Source organism: Chelonia mydas, chromosome 1 (genome assembly GCF_015237465.2).
Source record: "Chelonia mydas isolate rCheMyd1 chromosome 1, rCheMyd1.pri.v2, whole genome shotgun sequence".
NCBI lineage: Eukaryota > Metazoa > Chordata > Testudines > Cheloniidae > Chelonia > Chelonia mydas.
Genome location: NC_057849.1, coordinates 33,118,964 through 33,137,697, shown reverse-complemented (window position 1 = coordinate 33,137,697; position 18,734 = coordinate 33,118,964). Strand labels below are relative to the sequence as shown.

Genomic DNA, 18,734 nt, shown 5'->3' with positions numbered 1-18,734 from the left:
AGTTCCACTGGTCACTATTATGGGTGTGTGTGTGTGTGTGTGTGTGTGTGTGTGTAATACCTGCATTATTTGTCTACCTCTAAGGCAGTAGTCAGTCACCCTATCTACTCTGAATAAGGAGGAAACTAAAGCAGATTAATTTTGCTAGGAAAAATGTTATTAAAAAAGGTTGTGCTAAGAGGAAAATCAGCAAAACACACAGTATAGACTAATACAGCTAACACACTTCTCCATTGTCACTGCAACCTATACAAAAATTTAAGCTAACTTTGGGAACATTTTGTATTAAATAAAAATTTTCACTTCTAAAATAGTTTACTGAAAACATTTTAATGCTGTTTTCATGTAATTAAATATCAATTATACACACACATTAACAGAACATCAGACTTTTATAAGGTCTTTTTGTAGTCTTTATTTAGTCTTGATGCAACCAGAACAGCTGAAGTAGAGGATCCTGTAGTCTTACAAGTGTCATTTCTAGGCAAGTCTCATGAAAATGCTTTACTTATTTAAGATTCAGCTTTAAAATTAAATGTATTAAAACATGTTTCACTAGTAAATGATTTCTTTTCAAATTAAGGTAAGGCATGTTTATGTGATCTCTTCCTCATTTACTAAGACTTTCTGAAAAAGTTACTTCACCAAAAAAATGATAGGTCTTATTTTTCCATCATTTTTTAATAATTACTTACACAGGTTTCAGAAAAGATCTTTGGCAGCATAAGGCCTAGCATGGTCACACAACAGTCCACTATTACCCCATAAGCCACATTAGGCAAGTAATTTATCCATTATCTTCTTTACTATAGTTTTCCATTCTTATCAAATCACTGGGTTAGTCTTGAGCACAACTAGGATGCACAGGAACAGGAGTTTGCAGGTTTCCTCTCCTCATGAAAGAAATGTACGAACGGTACCCTTTATTGTCCCCCTGCAAATAGGGCATTTTCTTAGGGAAGGTGCACACTCTTTGCACACCACTAAGTGACCACATGGAATAAATACAATAGAAACTTCTTTGTCCATGCAAACTTTACAGGTTCTTTCCTCCTGTAATCTTCTAAGTTGTTCTTCCATGGGTAACCCTGAGAAGAGAGAAAAAAACAAAAACTTACCACCACAAAGAGATCTTCAAATGGCAGGACTGATTAGAGGTGGGAAAGCAAAAAAATTCAGTATGACTGCCACGCAGTATTTCCAGTCTATAAAATCACTACATACAGAGATAGATGGAGAGACAGAAAAGGAAGTACATTTGCCCAAGCCAGGAAGTTGGGAGATAGAGTGAAATGACTGGCAAGACAGAAGTGGGAAGCACAGGCAGGCAATGAGTAGCCAGCAGAGATGGAAAGCTATAGTTCGAGTTTGTCCAATGTTTATGCCTCAAAGTGATTATACAGTATGGATTTTAGAAGCACACTGCACTTGAGACATCCTGTAGTTGGTGGTAGCCATTTTCAGTACTCAAGCACGAGGGAAGTGGTTTATGTTAACTGACTACAAACAGAATGTGTCCCTCATACCTAATTTTGATTTAGAAAGCATATAACTAATAGGTGTCTGTGACCGAAAGTGCCCCTGTAATTACAATAGTGTGCAGGGTATGAATAATCTTTGTACAAAATATGCCTTGTGAGATATCATTTAAAAATGAACACCATACTGATCATTAATATTCTCATGTAATGTATGTCAGAAGTGCATATTAGGAGTTACAGAAATCAATGACTAAAATGTGTTTACCACACAAGTCTGGGGAGGGGGTAAACCAGTTTCTGATAGACAAAGGACAAGCTGATGCCTTGTGCCAGAGGTAAAAGTTGATGGACAAACACCTGCCAAAGAATGGTCATTTGACAATGAAGGGGTGCAGGAACAAACTGATCTGCATTTCAGCAAGCAGCAACATGGAACCTCTTTCACTATGAGATCTCAGGTCTCCATCTCAGAGCTGGAATGAACTTTATCTATGGGTAACCTTCAGGAAAATGCAATTCAAAGGGTGACTGAACTACAAAAAAGTGAGGGACAAAAAACATACCAATCTCACTCTAAGACAAAGGAACCAGCCTTTTGACTTTAGTGGGGGAGACCCTGACCTGAGAATTTGGTCAGCCATGTTGCTGGGATCACATGTAAGGATTTTACTTTGAACCCAGTCTAGCTTGTTAAGTTTTAGCTACTAGAAAGTGAGTATTTTTATTTCTCTTGTAACTATTTCTGACTTTAATGCCTTATAGTTGTACTCCCTTAAGATCTCTTTAGTTAAATACACTTGGTTTAGTTTGAATTAAAGAATAAAACAGTGTTGTTTAAACTGAACTATTTGGGAACTAGTTAAAGTAGCAAACTGTTGAATATTGACCCTTTGCAGGGGCAACAAAACTTTAATATCTCAACTGCCCAGAAAAGGGCTGCACAATGCAGCACACACAGTTTGGGGAAAATCTGGAACTGAGATTGTGTTGAGGTTACTCTGCAAGTAGTAACCAAGGCTGGTGGAAGCCAAAGTGTGGCAGGAGTGTTGCTAACAGGCTGCTGGAGTCAGAGCCACCAAACCAGGACTGTAGCTATACACACTCAGAGTAACTTGCATGCTGGTAGGCTGTTTGTGAGCAGCACAAGTTGGGAGCTACAACAGCAAAGCATTAGGAGGCACTCAAGGTCACAGGGCAGGGGGTGACAACACTTCACTAGTTTGGATTACACCCCAGAACGTGACAGTGTCAGAGAAAAATTTGTTTTGAGAACCTCAGTTATTGGCCAGACCACTCAAATGAATAAAACTGAAAATGTACCTGAAGTGTCTTCTGTGGGGACATACTTCATGTTTTTTTCAACTAAAAATGACAAAAAAGGAACATTTTAGTCATTGGAATTATCTATATTCCAGTAGAATTTTTAACTACTGGTTTACTACTATACCTCAGACTGTATTACTAGAGCCCTGTGTGGATACAAAATTTATATCTGCAGAGCTCTACTAGGAACCACAGTTGTGAAAGCAGCAGCATGTCAGGCCGCAGCTCGCAGAACCCAGGAGAGGCAGATAGCTGCATGAAAGGGACTCTTGTCTGGGAGCGTGTGAGCCACTTGCACAAACTAGTGCAACCAGGGACAGCTGCTGGTGCCCACCCCAGTGGGTAAGGCTGGGGGAGGTACAGCCACGCTGGAGAAGCTTGCTCCTAGGAGCAGCGACCCGACATGCTGCAGCTTTCACCATTGTGGTTCCTGATAGAACCCTGCAGCTCTACAGAGCCCTGCGCGGATACAAAATTTGTATTACCAAGAAAATAAAGATGGTTACACTTAGGAAATCAATTTATCAATCTTTTGGGGAAAAGGAAAAAAAAAGGAGTACAGCTGTCAGTCAAACTCACCAAATAAATCTTTGTACAACACAGGATCATACTCTCGCAGGCAGTTTCGGAATATGTGGGCTGCTGCATTTCCTTTCACTAAAATCGTATCAATCAGTTCCCTTGCTTGCAATGGCGTTTGGGTTTTTTGTTTAATAACATCACGTTCAAGTTCAGTTATCACTTTGGCTGACAGTAAACTCTCCAGGATAGGACGCACACATGTCAAATGCTGAAACAAAGCCATTCGATTCTTCCGGATTAAAGACAGGTCATCTTAAATTCAAGGGGAAAATTCAGTAAGTTACAAGATTTTAAGTTGCATTGTTACTAGTAACTGATGTGTGCTATTATAAGAGATGCCTTGATTCTTTTCATTCATTTCACTTCCCACTCCATATCAGTAATACACACTATTAAATAATCACTACAGACCTCACATGAGAGGCAGATAAGCAGTTTGAATACTGTGCAGTTTTACAGTCCCCCTTCTCCTCTAGAGTAGTGAGGTCACCTTATACATTGTTTCCCGACTTTCCTCATTAACCAAGTTTAAAAAAAAAAATACAAACCTAAAATTCTATTAGCCTTTTTCACAACTGCACCACATTGTTGACTCATTCAATCTGTGACCCTCTAACCCCCAGATCCTTTTCTGCAGTTTTTCTACTTAGCTACTTATTTCCCATTTCATAATTGTGCATTTCACTTTTTCCTTCCTAAGTGCACATGTCTTTATTATACTTCATTTTGTAGATTTTTAGATCTGTTCTCCAGTCTGTTAGGGTCATTTTGACTTCTAATATCCTCCAAAAGTGCTTGCAATCCTTCCCAGCTTGGTGTCAGCTGCAAATTTTATAAGTATACTCTCCAGTCCATTATCCAAGTCATTGATGAAAATATTGACTAGCACTGGATCCAGGACTGACCCCTGTGGGACCTCACTAGATACATCCTCTCAATTTGATAGCAAATCACTGATAACTACTCTGAGTATGGTCTTTCAGCCAGTCCACCTGCCTTATAGTCATTTCACCTAGACCAATAGTTTTCAACCTGTGGTCTGCAGACCCCTGGGGTCCACAGACTACATCTAGGATTTCCAAAGGGGTCTGTACCCCCATTTGAAGTTTAAGAGCCCACAAATGAACAAAGGTTGAAAGTCACTAACCTAGACCACATCTCCCTAGTTTTCTGATAAGAATGTCATATGACATTGTGTCAAAAGCCTTACTTTAAAAACCAAAAAACCAACCAACCAAATCTACCATATCTACCCCTCCAACCCCAAGCCACTGGGCCAATAACCCTACCAAAGAAGGAAATTAGGTTGATTTGACATGATTTGTTCTTGACAAAACCATGTTGACTATTACTTATCACCCTATTATCCTCTAGGAGCTTACAAAATGATTGTTTAACTTGTTCCAGTATCTTTCCAGGTATTGAAGTTAGGCCCACCGGTCTATAATTCCCCAGGTCCTAAGGTGGGCAAACATAGTAGCTTTCTTCTTTGCTCCTCTGTCCGCCATGAGCTCTTGAAGAGAACTAATAGTTTTAAGATTGCATAAAGAATTAGCTGAAGCACCCGAGGGGTGAATTTTGTCAGACCCTGCTTACTTAACTACATCTAACTTCAAGGAATATCAATTAAAAAAAAATATCTGATCTCTAGTACATTAATCTCTGTGTTTTTATTATTGCTGAGAAATCACAGAAGAAAACAGAGCTGACCAGTAGTAACTTCAGGAGACCAAAATTATGATTATAATCATTTCTATGTGGTAGACGTTTTACTATATAGAGAAGTCACAGTTCTTTGGTTTATATGATGGACCTATCAGTGCATATAGGCATATGGACAAAAATATGGTCTTGACCCTGCAGAGTATTGTGGAGGTGGATTCAGAGCATAGTGAGCCCCAATGAAGTATGGGATGCATCACTGTAAGGACAATTCCAGGATTGAGGCCTAAACTCCACACTGATATCCAGATGATACAGTGTTAATCCTTTATATTTACCTTTTAAAAAAAAAAACATTACCAAAGCTCATGAATACAAGTGTCCCCAGAATTAGACCAAAAAGCAAACAAACACATTACAATGGAACAAAGATAAGTATATTACTAGTGCCCTATGCATACCTGATGCCACTTCTTCAGATTGTCTCTCCTTCTCCTCTTCTCTCTTTTCATCTTCTGCAGTAAGCAGATCAGACACAAGATCATTAACGGTCTTGTAATTTTCCTCAGTCGCTAAGATTTTACTCTGAACTGTCTGCTTTATTAGTCTTCTACTAAATCCCATCTCCAAAGCTGCTTTAATCACAGGGGTGTTCATCATGATTGCATCTTCTGAATGGCTTTCTCCAGGTTCAGAATGAATAGCTATTCATAAAAAAAAAAGGGGAGGGGGGGAAAAAATAGAAGATACTTTAGATGATTTGAAAACTTTAGATATTTTTAGCATCTTTGGCATATAAATGAGGTTTGGGGTAAAAAAATTTAATGACATGGGCCTCACTTTTTAAAACCAAAATATTTTTATTTAGAACTCTTGTTTAGAATTTTATTAGACTGGATTTAAACAAAAAAAGCTGTGTTACAGTAACAAAGATCCAAATTAAAGCAGCAAAAGCAGGGAAAACCCAGAGGTCACTCCATTGTTGAATAGCGTCATTAGATTAGAAATGAAAAAGAATGGTAAAAAGTTAGTTATGGAAATACCTCCCTTTCATATAGTATACCAAGTTCTTGAGTCCCATCTGCATTAATAGAATGGTTACAGTTCTACTATTGGTCATCCTTTTCCTGGCACTTAGCTAACTAAGCATAATAGTTGGAAATCTGACTCATCTCACTGCATCAGCAGGGGCCACTGCCACTATGGGGAATTCACCCCCAGAGAAGTCAGGCAGCATTGTCATCATACTTGGGTATTCCACTGAAGAGCAGCTTTACAGCCCCAGAGAAACCTGTCTGGAAGGCTGCATTTCAGTATGTCCCCAAGCTGGATATTGCTGCCCACTTTTGAAGGTGCTGACATAGCTGCAGGCCCCCAGCAGGGTAGGGCTGTAGGTATCTTGTGTAATCACAACACCCTCTAAGGAGCTCTGATATCAGGGTGGTCTATAGCCTGGGTTACTCTAGCAGAAGCTGGTGTGACCAACAATGAGCCCATTGAGTCCAGCTGGAGAACACACAAACAAAGGCAAACTCTTCAGAAACAATACACAGTATGTATACAAATCCTTAGTATTGGGGAAATTATGAAGGGATGAGAAATTTCTTGTAACAAACTTGAAGGGAATATTGTAGTATAAAATTTCACAGACACCTTACTGACATTTTAAGTCCACTATACAACTGTCAAAAAGAAAAAAAAAAAACTGACTTGCTGGGAAGCATTCCAATGCTGCTGCTTTCTAAAATGCTATGAATTGCTTAGCAAGCGAATTTTGGAAAGCATCCATACAAAAGTTCTATTTATATTTACATTAAGTTTGTATGTGTGCTGAAAGTCTTATTACTATGTAGCTTGAAAGACATTAACTAAAATGTACATACTTGGTGGATTGGCACTTTCATCCACAGGGGTATCTGAAGTTGACAAGAGCTATGGAATGCAAAGGAACAGCATTTAAAAAAACACAACAAAAAAAAACAAAAACACAAAGTCAGCATCTTTTCTCTTTGCATACAACACTGATAATTCCAGTGTATTCTTTTCCACAAAAGACTAAAGTAAGAACTTGGTACAAATAAAGAAGTTATTGTAGCATTTAAGAGCCCTAATCATGGGCCAGGACCTCATTGTGCTAGTCATTGTCCAGCCTCAGCCCACCCAAAGACCTGCAATTAAGAATTTTAACTCAGATAGCCAAGTGAAGTATCTGTAGATAGGATTATACAAGTCTTACAACAATTCGTATTGCAAATGTGTATTGGTATAAACTGCCTGGATTTACCCCAACACAAACTTCTCTTCTAAATGAAGTTACTCACTATGCCTTTTGTTTATGCAAAAATATCTTGTTACAAACAGCTTAGTTTAAATAAAAAGAAGTCCCACAAGTGAGGCACCCAGAACCAGTTTCTGTATTAGCATTTACTAATCTGAATTAGTCACTAAGCCTTGTGAAATCAGAACTTCACTTCTTGATATTCGAAGTCTAGAGCTCTCACTGCCTCACACCAAGTGTCACAAGGTTTGACTGTAAATGGCTGTGGTGCTCCTCAAATGACTCAAGTCCCAATGCTACCAGATCTATTTTCAATATAAATTCTCATAAAATACAAAAACTGCTCATGGAAGCTGTGCAAAGAGTCAGTTTTGAAGACCATTCATTAGAATTGGTTCATCTCATTTTCATGTAAAGCTGTCCATTCATGAACTATCAAACTTAAAACGCATACCTGTCAAACTTAGAACAATAACTGGAAAGTGGGTATGGAAAAAAAAGTTATGTACCACCATCTAATGCTGATATTAGCAACCAGAAAGTTACATAAAAATACTAGTTTACCTGTTCAAGGAGATGTGGGAATCTTGCCTGAATTTGATTGACAAACTCTCGCCCTTTTATTCGCAGTAGATACTCGCATCTAAAACATTAACAGAATATAAATGTTTGTCAAGTTACAATATTTGTTTCTCATATATGACTAGTTAAGAGCCATGCAGAATAAGAAGCCTACAATACTGTGCTCAGTTAGGCCCCAATTCAGGGAAGCACTTACACACATACTTAAAAGTTAAGCACATGATTAAGTCCCAGTGACTTCAATGGAACTTTAGCACACACTTAAGTATCCTTACTGAAGAGGGATGCTTTGCTGAATCATCTTAATATGGCCTAATTTCTGTATGTATCAGATATAAATGTGATCTCATCAATACCAAAGCATTCAGTAATGGATACCTTTTAGTGTACAGCCTCAACAGCTTTTAAAAACTCAGCCAATACTCCTCAGCCCCCACCAAATCGCTCAGCGTCTACAAACTAGTCTAAATTTAAAAAACAAAACAAAAACCCACAATGAAATGGATATAAAAAAATTAAAGGTTTTAAAACTTATTAGTCTACACTTTGCATTAGTAAAGCAATTTAAACTTTACTCAAGATAAAAATTCCACTGATAAAATTAATGGGGTAGATGAACAAGAAGCTAAGCAAAAGTTGGATGTTGAACTTAGTTTAATAGCTGATGGTAAACTGTGTCAAAGATTAGCATACAAAACTGTCCAATTTGAAGAACTATTTTTCCTGTACTGTTCTCAAACTTCATGAAAGCTATTAAAAAATCGTTACTGTAAAGGGAGATTTTCAAAGGTACAAATAGCAGTTACGTGTCTTACTGACGTCTTTGAAAATCTCCCCCAGTTATTAGCGTCATTATTTCCCCATTAGGAAGTAATCACATTTTATTATTCAGCAGTAGAGATGTTCACTCAATTCTTTCCATCTGGAACAGAAAACACCTCTTGTACAGTAACAATTTCAAAAGCACTCACATTGGCCTAACTCTGCTCCCACTTACAAATTTCAAGGTAAAAATTACAGGGGAAGGTCTGAAAGTGCTCTGCACTGGCCTAATTCTTCCACTTACAGAGCTTTTTAAATATAGTTACCTTGGAAACCATTTAGCATGCTCAATCCATGGATCATCTCCAGACTCCCAACACCTTAATCCACCATCACAGCAAAAACATTTGACATCATCATTACGACCTTTAAAAGCAAGTTTACAAAGTATTCAACAAGTGTTCACACAAGCCATTGCTTAGCAAATTCTAATATATAAATATAAACAAAGACATTAGATAGGTTAACTTTCCTTACCTACATAATAAAACCCAGCATTTGCAAGTTGTTCAGGTCGAACTGGAATTCTTGTTGGCCAGTTTATGAACGTTTTAACACGAGCCATGTGGGTTTGCATGCTCTGGTTAGAAATGCTGAATATTGGTTGGTCTCTAGTTTTATTTTCCACAAAAGGGCAGTTAGGAAAGTATCTCCGATGCTCTGACATGGCATTATCCTTCGGTTCCCAGTTGCTTAGTTGCCCCCCACAGGTAAAGCAAGCAACTTTGTCTCCTGGCCCAGTATAGTAAAATCCAGCTTTTGCCACATCTGCTGGTGATAGAAATGTCAGGGGCCATGTCTGAAAAGTACATAGTCTAGCATCTTCTGTGCTCATTGCAGGATTATAATAGTTAAGTCGCAGGAGCGATGGGTCCTCAACTGCCCTAGAAGTTACTGGTGCTTGAGGAAAACTGGAGAAATTAGCACTGAAAAAGCCAATTTGTTCCAAGCTCGGAGCAGCAGTTATGGAATGCAAAGATTGTGAAAAACTGTTTATTGTGGCTGGAGGTGAAAAGGCTGAATGAGAGAATGATCCAAGATTACTAACTGAAAGCAAATTCTGAATAAAGCTGCAGCTAGGATAGAGCTGTTTATGTTTTTCCAGAGCACTGTCGCCTTGTTTCCAGTTATCCAACATCAAGCCACAACTGAAGCATCTAACTTTATCTTTCATACCAGTGTAATAAAACCCAGCTCGAGCAAGACTCCTTTCAGACACTGGCACGTTGAGAGGGAAAGTAGAAAAGGTAGACATTCGGTAGAGTTCACACGACAAATCGTACTTCAGTTCACACACAGTGCTGTTATTCATCAGATTAGCCAGGAACGAGCTGCTTTCCACTATGTTCATAATGAAATATTATGGACGAATGGGACAAGTCTTTCTCTGGGAGGTAGTTTTGTGCATGGAGGTGATTTTGAATAACTCCCAGGCCATATAAAAAAGTAAGGACCTGAAAGTGAAACATTTTGGTTTGTAACACTGAATGCATGTGAAAGGAATGAATTATGATTCATAAACAGACTTGATATATATGGGAAGTCCTTTTATTTTAATCTGCACAATGGATTAATCATTCTTCATCAATGGAGAAGTTACACAACCTCACTCTAGGAGGTACAGAAAGGATGTCAACTGGACTTTCCTGTCACAATACATCACATTTTCCTTAGTATACTATACTTCTCATCTTACAGTCAATGGCACTTTGGTGCAGATGGGGGTTGGGTGGAAGAGGTACAGAAAAATATGTAAGGGTGATCAAAATCCACCCCAATAAAGAAACTAAAATGGGTAAAACTGAAGACACTGCATCTTAATATCATGCTCCAATATAAAATTAAGTGTTTATTTCATCCTACATAGCCAATACAAATGCAGCTTTTATACATCTGTAAAGATTTTGTTTTGATAAGAGTGTCGCATACTTATGTTGAAATTCTAACCTGAGACATTTAGAGGCACAAACAGAACAGCCCCAAAACTTCTGAAGGTGTATTTGTATGTCATTAGACTGCCAAAACAAAATACCCTTTGTTTTAGCAATCCTCACCAAAAGATATGCAAGACACTACAAACAAAATTTAAGGTTATACTCAACTGCCTTACATATAGCAGAGCTATAGCTCCGGCAAGAATGATTCTTGTCTACAGCAGTGACAACTTGTCACAGATACCCACTGACTTGGAACAGACCCAGTGTGTTTTCTTCCATGACACTCTCAACACTGGGCATCATAAACTTAGCCAGGTTGCTTGGGTACAATTGCACTCTTATAACATTTAATACAAATATATGGCTTTATGTTATAATAGTCTAGTATTTTATATGGATTAATTAAAAGATCTCTGTAGGCCATGTTCAGAAAGCAAACAGAACTTACACTGGTCAATACAGAAATATATTTTGTTAACTTTAGTTTCTTTATTTGTGCACAAAACTACCTCCCAGATTTCAGACTGAAGTCCCTTTTAAAGGGCTTAGGCCTCCATACTGAGATTTGTAGTTCACAAGAAGAAATTGTAGATATCTATAGTCTGAAACATCCAATTCCTTTGTGCTGCCAAAACCTGTAAAGAAAAAGACATTTTTCTTATAAAACAAGATAAATTAGGCATATTTGTTGTAGCTGTCACCTACAGTATTGCTCAAATTATAAACCTGTTGAACACTAGAATCTCAAAGCTAGTTTTCTTAATTGTTGGCCAGCAGGTTTCAGGATAGTTAATGAAGGTCACTTCCATAAACACTGACATCAAATCCTATTCCCACTTTGTTAATCTGTACCGAAAAATTTGGAAAAGTGAATGATTTCATTTCACAAGTTGTCAAATATTTGGCAGATACAGACAATAGATTAGTGGCCTGGTCTACATACAAAGTTGTACTGATATGACTAACAGTGTTATTTTACATAGATTTAGTCTAGAGGTGCAACCTAAACATACAAGCCAGGTTTAAACCGGTATAGAACAGCATACACAAAAGTTGCACAAAAGTTGCACCAATTAACCTAAACCAATTTAAGTTAAACAAGGACTTGTTTAAACTCAGGAGTTGTCCAATGACTTATAGACAAAAGGAAAAATCCCAAGCCCACAAAAAACAACCAAAAATTCCAGGTAAGAGCAGGGGATAGAAATCAATCTGTAATTTTAGGGTCTCTTTTTTTTTGCTGTGTTTCAAGTTTTCTGAAGTGTTCCACGCTTTCATTAAAATACACACAACACTTCTTCCTATTGAAAATACAGTCGACACAAATATGCTGCTGCCAGGGTGGCATACACCCCCTACAGAAAGGGTCTCCAAGCAAACAGCAGGAGCAGCGTACTCTCCGCTCATTTCAGATTGGTGATGGCTCATTGATACCATGGTATTTAAATGATCATTAGGCACAGTGAGTGGGGGAAGCAGGAGACCAGCCTTCTCTTCTCCCTTTTGTCCTGTCCCCCCAGCTCCTAATCATAGCTGGGTGGAGTAACCCAGCTGCCCCTTCAACGTGATGGGAGGGGACAGGGAAGCTAGGCCAAATTTTAGTGGCACTGCAACTCCATGTGTCAAGTGGGCAGCTGGGCCAAGTTTGAGTGAGTGGCATTTTGACTTGGACCACATGGCTGCAACGCCACTCAAATATGAGTGCAACCAGACTATTAATCTGCGTTCCCTCTTCAGCAAAATTCTGGTTGTGCCTCAGATGGTCATGCTAACTCTGGCTAGTTTCTTAATTAAGGATATTAAATGCAACAACTAAAAGTTTTGCAAGGTTACACAATAAAAAGTCAAGTAATTCAAGTGTTAAATACTGCTTCTAGGAAAACAGGAATTGCCACACTAGATCAGAACTATGGTCCAGCTAGTCCAGTATTCAGTCTCTGATAGCTGCCAACACCAGATCCCTCAGAGGAAGTACAGGAAACCCGACAGTATACAGATGTGGGACAGTCTGCCTCTCATAAGGGTCAAATCCTAATCTCTAATATTTGGAGGCTGGTTTATGCCCAAAGCATGAGGTTTTATATCCCTTCCAAATCTTTTCATTTATCATTAACTATTATTTTAACTCCGGATATCCTTGTAATCCATATAATCATCCAATCTTTGAATCATGCTAAATTTTTGGTCTCCATAGTATGCTGTGGCAGTGAGTTCCACAATCTAATCACACACTGAATAAAAAAAAGTATTTCCTTTAATCAATTTTCAATTTGCCACCAATTTTTTTTTTTAAATATTCCCCTGTTCTTGTGCTGTGAACTAGAGAACAGATGCCTCAGTCTAACTTCAACATCACTTCTTATTTATCTCCCTTCTAAGGGCATGCCTACACACACAGGAGCAATCAGGAAAGTTAGGTATGAAGACAATGTGCATAAGTGGGTTAATTCATCATGTGGATGCTTTCATTCAGGAGTGAAGTGGTCTTAGTTCCCTGCTACCAAATCCTCGTTGAAGAATATCACATAGGGGTTTCACACACTTTAATTTAGGCGCATTGACGTCACACCTGCAGTTGATTTGCCTTAACTTTCCTGAGTGACCCCCTGTAGACATGTCCTAAAATAAACAATCCCAGTCTTGTCAATTTCTCTTCATGTATTTTTCCAGGCCCTTGATCATTCCCACTGCCCTTCTCTGAATCCCCTCTACTTCTGTAATACCCCTTTGAGATGGGGTGACCAGTGGTGCACACAGTATTCCAGATGAGGCCATACCATCAATTTATATTATGGCATATAAATTAGTTGAGATCATAAATTTAGTGGAAGGTACTCGAAGGTACATAAATAATTTGAATTTTCCCCTCCAGTAAGCATTATTTTGCATGTATCAAGTAACATCTTGTCCATTCACCAAGTTTGGTTAAGTCCCCCTTAAGTTCCTCAGTCATCTCTAGACTTGACTAACCTTAGTACGTCAATGGGCCCATTATAGCTTTACTTACACTGAAAAGACCTCAGCTTTTGCATTTATGATTTTTTGCAATTTTTACTGTACAAACATTAGTCCATCATCTCCTACAATGACCACACATGCTTAACTTTCCACAGTGAATGGTCTCATTTACTTCAATGGGACCTACTTGCAGTGTGTAAAAGTTAAGCGCATCTCAAATGTGCATATTCTCATAACCTAGCTTTTTGCTTTTCATAAAGCTTAAAATTAACTGGATGCTTAAACTAATTTGTAATCCCTCTTGCAGTTTCTGAAATGTTAAGCATTCTTTTCAGTTAAAGCAAGAAAGGGGTAATTAAAGGAAACAATTCACCACCAGCTCCCACACACAGTCACCCCATACTTATTCATCCACCCACCCTCCTTAAACTCAAAGTTTCATGCAGCACCAGCCACACCAGGCAAGTCTAGCCATAGCCATACCCCTGGTTGGCTGAAGTAATGTTGCCAGTTATCACAACTTGATTCCAAGTCTCATACTATTTACTCTTGAAGACCAGCAGTTACGTAAGAACCTCAGCTTCCATTTTTAAAATAACCGTTCCTGGCCCTCAGGGTCACAGAGGGCTTGGATCTATTTCCCTAAGTTAAAAGAAAAGGAGTACTTGTGGCACCTTAGAGGCTAACAAATTTATTTGAGCATAAGCTTTCGTGAGCTACAGCTCACTTCATCGGATGCATTCAGTGGAAAATACAGTGGGGAGATTTATATACATAGAGAACATGAAACAATGGGTGTTATCATACACACTAAGGAGAGTGATCACTTAAGATGAGCTATTACCAGCGGGGGAGGGAGACCTTTTGTAGTGATAATCAAGGTGGGCCGTTTCCAGCAACTGACAAGAACATCTCAGGAACAGTAATAGCTCATCTTAAGTGTTCACTCTCCTTACAGTGTGTATGGTAACACCCATTGTTTCATTCCACTGTTCAATGCTCAAATAAATTTGTTAGTCTCTAAGATGCCACAAGTACTCCTTTTCTTTTTGCGAATACAGACTAACACGGCTGTTACTCTGAAACCTTCCCTAAGTTAAGTATCCTCACACCTTCTTGTGAGCTGTCTAAATGGGCCATCTTGATTATCACTACAAAAGTTTTTTTCTCCTGCGGATAAATAGCTCATCTTAACTAATTTGCCTCTCACAGTTTGTATGGCAACTTCCAATTTTTATATATAAATAAATCATCTTACTATAGGTTCCATTCTATGCATCCAATGAAGTGAGCTGTAGCCCACGAGAGCTTATGCTCTAATAAATTGGTCAGTCTCTAGGGTGCCACAAGTCCTCCTGTTCTTTTTGCGGATACAGACTAACACGGCGGCTACTCTGAAACTTGGAAACATGGTGACCTCAGTGCAGCCTGCAAGCGGGGGGTGGTGGGGTGTGGGGCAATCCAAAGGTCACCTCAGACAAACCTAAACAGTTATTTTTAAAACCCATCACATTTTGAGGGCCTCACCTCACGCTCGGGGCCGGCGCGACCTCCCCACCGCCACACACGCCCGGTTGACGGAGGACACCGTGCCGGGCCCCGACCTGCTCAGCTCAGCCCCACCCTCTGCCCACAGCTCCCGCGCCAGAAGCCCTCCCCCGGGCCCACCGCCGCAACCCGGCGCCACCGCTCACCGCACGCGCCCCGCCCCGCGGGCGAACGCCGTTCCCCGTTATCGCGAGATTTGCATCGACGCAGTCAGCGCCCGCACACAGCGGTCACCCCGGCACCTACCCCCCGCCCCAGCGCACGCCGCGGCGTCCACGCGCTCCCAGCCTCTCGGCTGAGGAGCGAGCCGCCCCTCCCCAGCCCCCACTGCTGAATTGCCCCCCGGCTACGATACTCACCCAGGCTGGGCCGCACGCAGCGCTCAGCTGCCGCGCCGCTCTCACACGCTATATATACCACGGCCCGCTGGCCCGGGTCCCTCTGAGGGCGCCGTCCCCGCCTAGCGGAAACTCCTACCCCCGCCCCGCCTATCCTGTCAAACAAAGTCTGGGGCCCCGCGCTGGGGAAAGTCCCCGGCCGGCCTTACTGCGCATGCGCGAACGGGGCGATGTCTGGGGCGGGCGGGCGGTGCTGCGAGTGTGTGGCTGGCGCTCGGGTCCCGGAGCCGGCCCCCTCCCCCTCTGCCCGGCTACGGAGACAGAGCGCGCGCCAGGGCGTTCTCGAGACACCCTCACAGCCTGAATCCTGCCCCCCCTCCCCCTCCGCGGTCTATGGCATGAGGAGAGAACGAGCAAACTCATTACAAGTGCCCCCAAACACTTCAGCTCCCCCTGCAGCCCAGTGTTCAAGCCCTGACCAAACTCGGACCTTTGGCATCTTGAGCCCCAGATCAGGGGTCAAGTAGGAGCAGCCCCCTGCATTCTCTGTTTTGGCAGTACATTATTGGGAGTGGGGCCAAAAAATAGCAGGATCCACTAGATACCTGCTTACCAGCTCCAGGTTTATGTGGTGCTCAAGCATATAAATTGGGGTTTGGGTTGGTCAGTGCAGTAGGAACAGCTAGACTTGCTCTCTAGTTTGATGTACAGTTTGGGGACTTGGGATCAAAATGGTCAGGAATCAGGTAGAGCCAGCTTTTAGGGAAATGCTTAGGGGGCTGACCACATGACAGCTCTTCAGGGCCCCCAGGGCTTCTGAATGAAATGTTGCTTTCTCAGTAAGCAAGGAAGGGAAGGAAAGGGGGAGGGAGGGATTAAAGAGCAGAATCAGGCCCTTTGATCAAAACTCCTGTCCATATCAATGGATGTAAAATGCAACCTGTAATCTCCTTTAGGGCAATTTTAAATATCTCCTTGGAAATGAACAGGAAAATCCTTCTTCACAAATGCCCAGTTAAGAAAAACCAACAAAACACCCTGTTTGTGGGTAAATCCAAACTAAAAGCATATTTCTCTCTAAGGGTCCAATCCCACTTCCACTAAAGTCAGTGCCAAAACTCCCACTGACTCAAATGGTCCAGGATCAGGACCCAAATGCCTGAGACTTTCCTTCTGGGTTTTTTCCCCCCCCCCTTTGCCTCTTGCTTATTCACATAATCACACTGAATAAGGGCCTGCTCCTGTTCCCACCAAAGTTAAGAGGAACATTAGGTACTTTCCTCTTTCTAGGGGAAACCCTGCAGAAATATGTGTGTCTGTGTGTGTGTTTCCCCTACCCCCACTGCTGGGGGAATTCCAAAGGCCTGAACTACTTCCTGCTTTTATGTGTGGGTGTGATTTTGATCCCTCCCTTTATCCTGATCACAGCCATACATCACTCCTTAAGGGGAAATGCCACAGAGAAAAAGGGAAACAGAATAAGTAGACAGAGTAAACTGCCCTAACACATGAGGGTTTTAGCAATCTTCTGGTCTCTTGTCAGCAGCTCCTCATTATGTGCCACCATCATCCCCCCTTCTGAGATCTGTCACTAACAATCAGCCCCATTTCTCCTGCCCTCCCAATGTTGCCTGCTCTCACGATTTTGTCATGAGTCTCATGATAATTATTGTTTTCCTTAAAGCCCCAGCTCCTGGAGTCGAGTGCATATGTGATTATTTCAGCCTCAGTTAAACAAAAAGTAAGTTTCTAGCCCTTGTGGCTGTGTAGAAAGCTTCAAAATGTGACCCCAGTGCACCCTAAAGGCTCAAAAAGCAGAAGGCAAATAAGAATACCAAATCTATTATTTTTACATAATCATGTAAATCTCATTACATAATTTCATTTAAAGCCAGTCTCATGATTTTTGGTGAATCGGATTCATGATTTTTGAACATTGGGGGTTGGCAATACTGACTCTGTCTCCCTGAGCTGGGGAGGAGGACGAGCCGCTTTCTGGCAGTGTTGTGAAATTTCCTTCTCTCTTACTGGTGCTGGGACAGATATCACCAGAACATCTATAGAGTGGATCTATAGCAGGAGGTATAAGAAGGGGGCAATTGTGTTCATCAAACTTTCAAAACTTTAAAGAAAAGACTGTAAAATGTCAGAGGGGAAAAGAGAAACAGAAAGAGGATAAAGAATGGAATGCAGTCAAATTTCTATCAGACTGGTTTCAGATTGAATCTCCACACAGGAATTTGAAAAAATTCCACAAGAGACCCCCCCACAACACTGACTAGTGAGGTTCAAAATCTCCCAGCACAATCATGGTATTACCTTCTCTTTCCTGGGACAGAATAAATACAAGATGAAGAAAAAGCCCCACTATGGGTTTTTTTTTTTTCAAGGAGGGATGAGGGGTGGGGTGTTTTTGCAATTAGGAACTGAAGGTGTGCAATATAGGAAGCAAAACTGAATTGTATATTATGACACCATGGCTAACTTTTTATAGCAAGAGGTTCCGGTAAAATGCATTTATAAAAGACCCTATCAGCCCGTTTACTCAATCTCTCTCTGACATTTCCTGTTAAGGTAGAATGTAATTTGTCATCAGTGTTAAAAGGAAACATGCCAGATTTGGTCAGCTTCTTTGTCATTACATTTAGTGCTATGTCTCCAGCTTTTCACATATTATGGTTCATGGCACACACAAAGAGAAATAAAATAAAATAAAATAAATACGCTTGCTGGAAGATTGCAACATAACACTGCTTTATTTCTTAGAATTCAGAATGATAACACATAAAAGCCCCAAAACAGGGAAAGATAAAACAGGCTACTCCCTGCGGGCATAGAGCTCTAACTCACTCCAACCTACTGTAGGCTGTCTGTATGCTGACTGACTTGCGAGGCCCAGATCACATGCTTCCCTGCAAAGTCCCCTAGCCTGCAAGCCAGGCCAGGCAACTCCTCTCAGCATCCCCAAGTTGGATCCTGGCAGAGAAGAAGAAATATTTAATACTTTGGGCCAATCCTGCCAGGTGCTGAGCACCATTGAAAACTACAGACTTCAGTTGGGTTTTTTTATCTACCTTATTGTTTTATAATGCTGCCCATCTCTCTATTAGCTGTGCGTACAGTAATAGGAACCTCCCAGGAGGCTTTCAACATTTTGCAGGATCAGGCACATATGCAATTGGACTGTTCCAAATTAGCCTCCTCCTGGGATCCTGAGTTCTTC

The 18,734-nt window shown here is 40.8% G+C and overlaps 1 protein-coding gene across 7 annotated transcripts; it reads right to left on the bottom strand.

The window, feature by feature from the left end:
• Window positions 1–311: 311 nt before the first annotated feature.
• Window positions 312–15,760, bottom strand: LOC102941252 (inhibitor of apoptosis protein). Of its 7 annotated transcripts, none has more exons than XM_043529481.1 (10): window positions 15,533–15,679; window positions 11,116–11,302; window positions 9,208–10,184; window positions 8,997–9,096; window positions 7,891–7,969; window positions 6,932–6,980; window positions 5,510–5,752; window positions 3,384–3,638; window positions 2,802–2,843; window positions 312–1,088 (listed from the first exon to the last, which is right to left on the bottom strand). In XM_043529481.1, the coding sequence occupies exons 3-10, from the start codon at window positions 10,079–10,081 to the stop codon at window positions 895–897; spliced, it is 1,836 nt and encodes a 611-aa protein (XP_043385416.1). In that variant the 5' UTR covers window positions 10,082–10,184; window positions 11,116–11,302; window positions 15,533–15,679; the 3' UTR covers window positions 312–894. The 7 variants fall into 7 exon arrangements, with proteins under 7 accessions (XP_043385416.1, XP_043385450.1, XP_043385445.1 ...); XM_043529515.1 differs by lacking the exon at window positions 15,533–15,679 and adding an exon at window positions 15,320–15,398; XM_043529510.1 differs by lacking the exon at window positions 15,533–15,679 and adding an exon at window positions 15,153–15,328.
• Window positions 15,761–18,734: the final 2,974 nt, after the last annotated feature.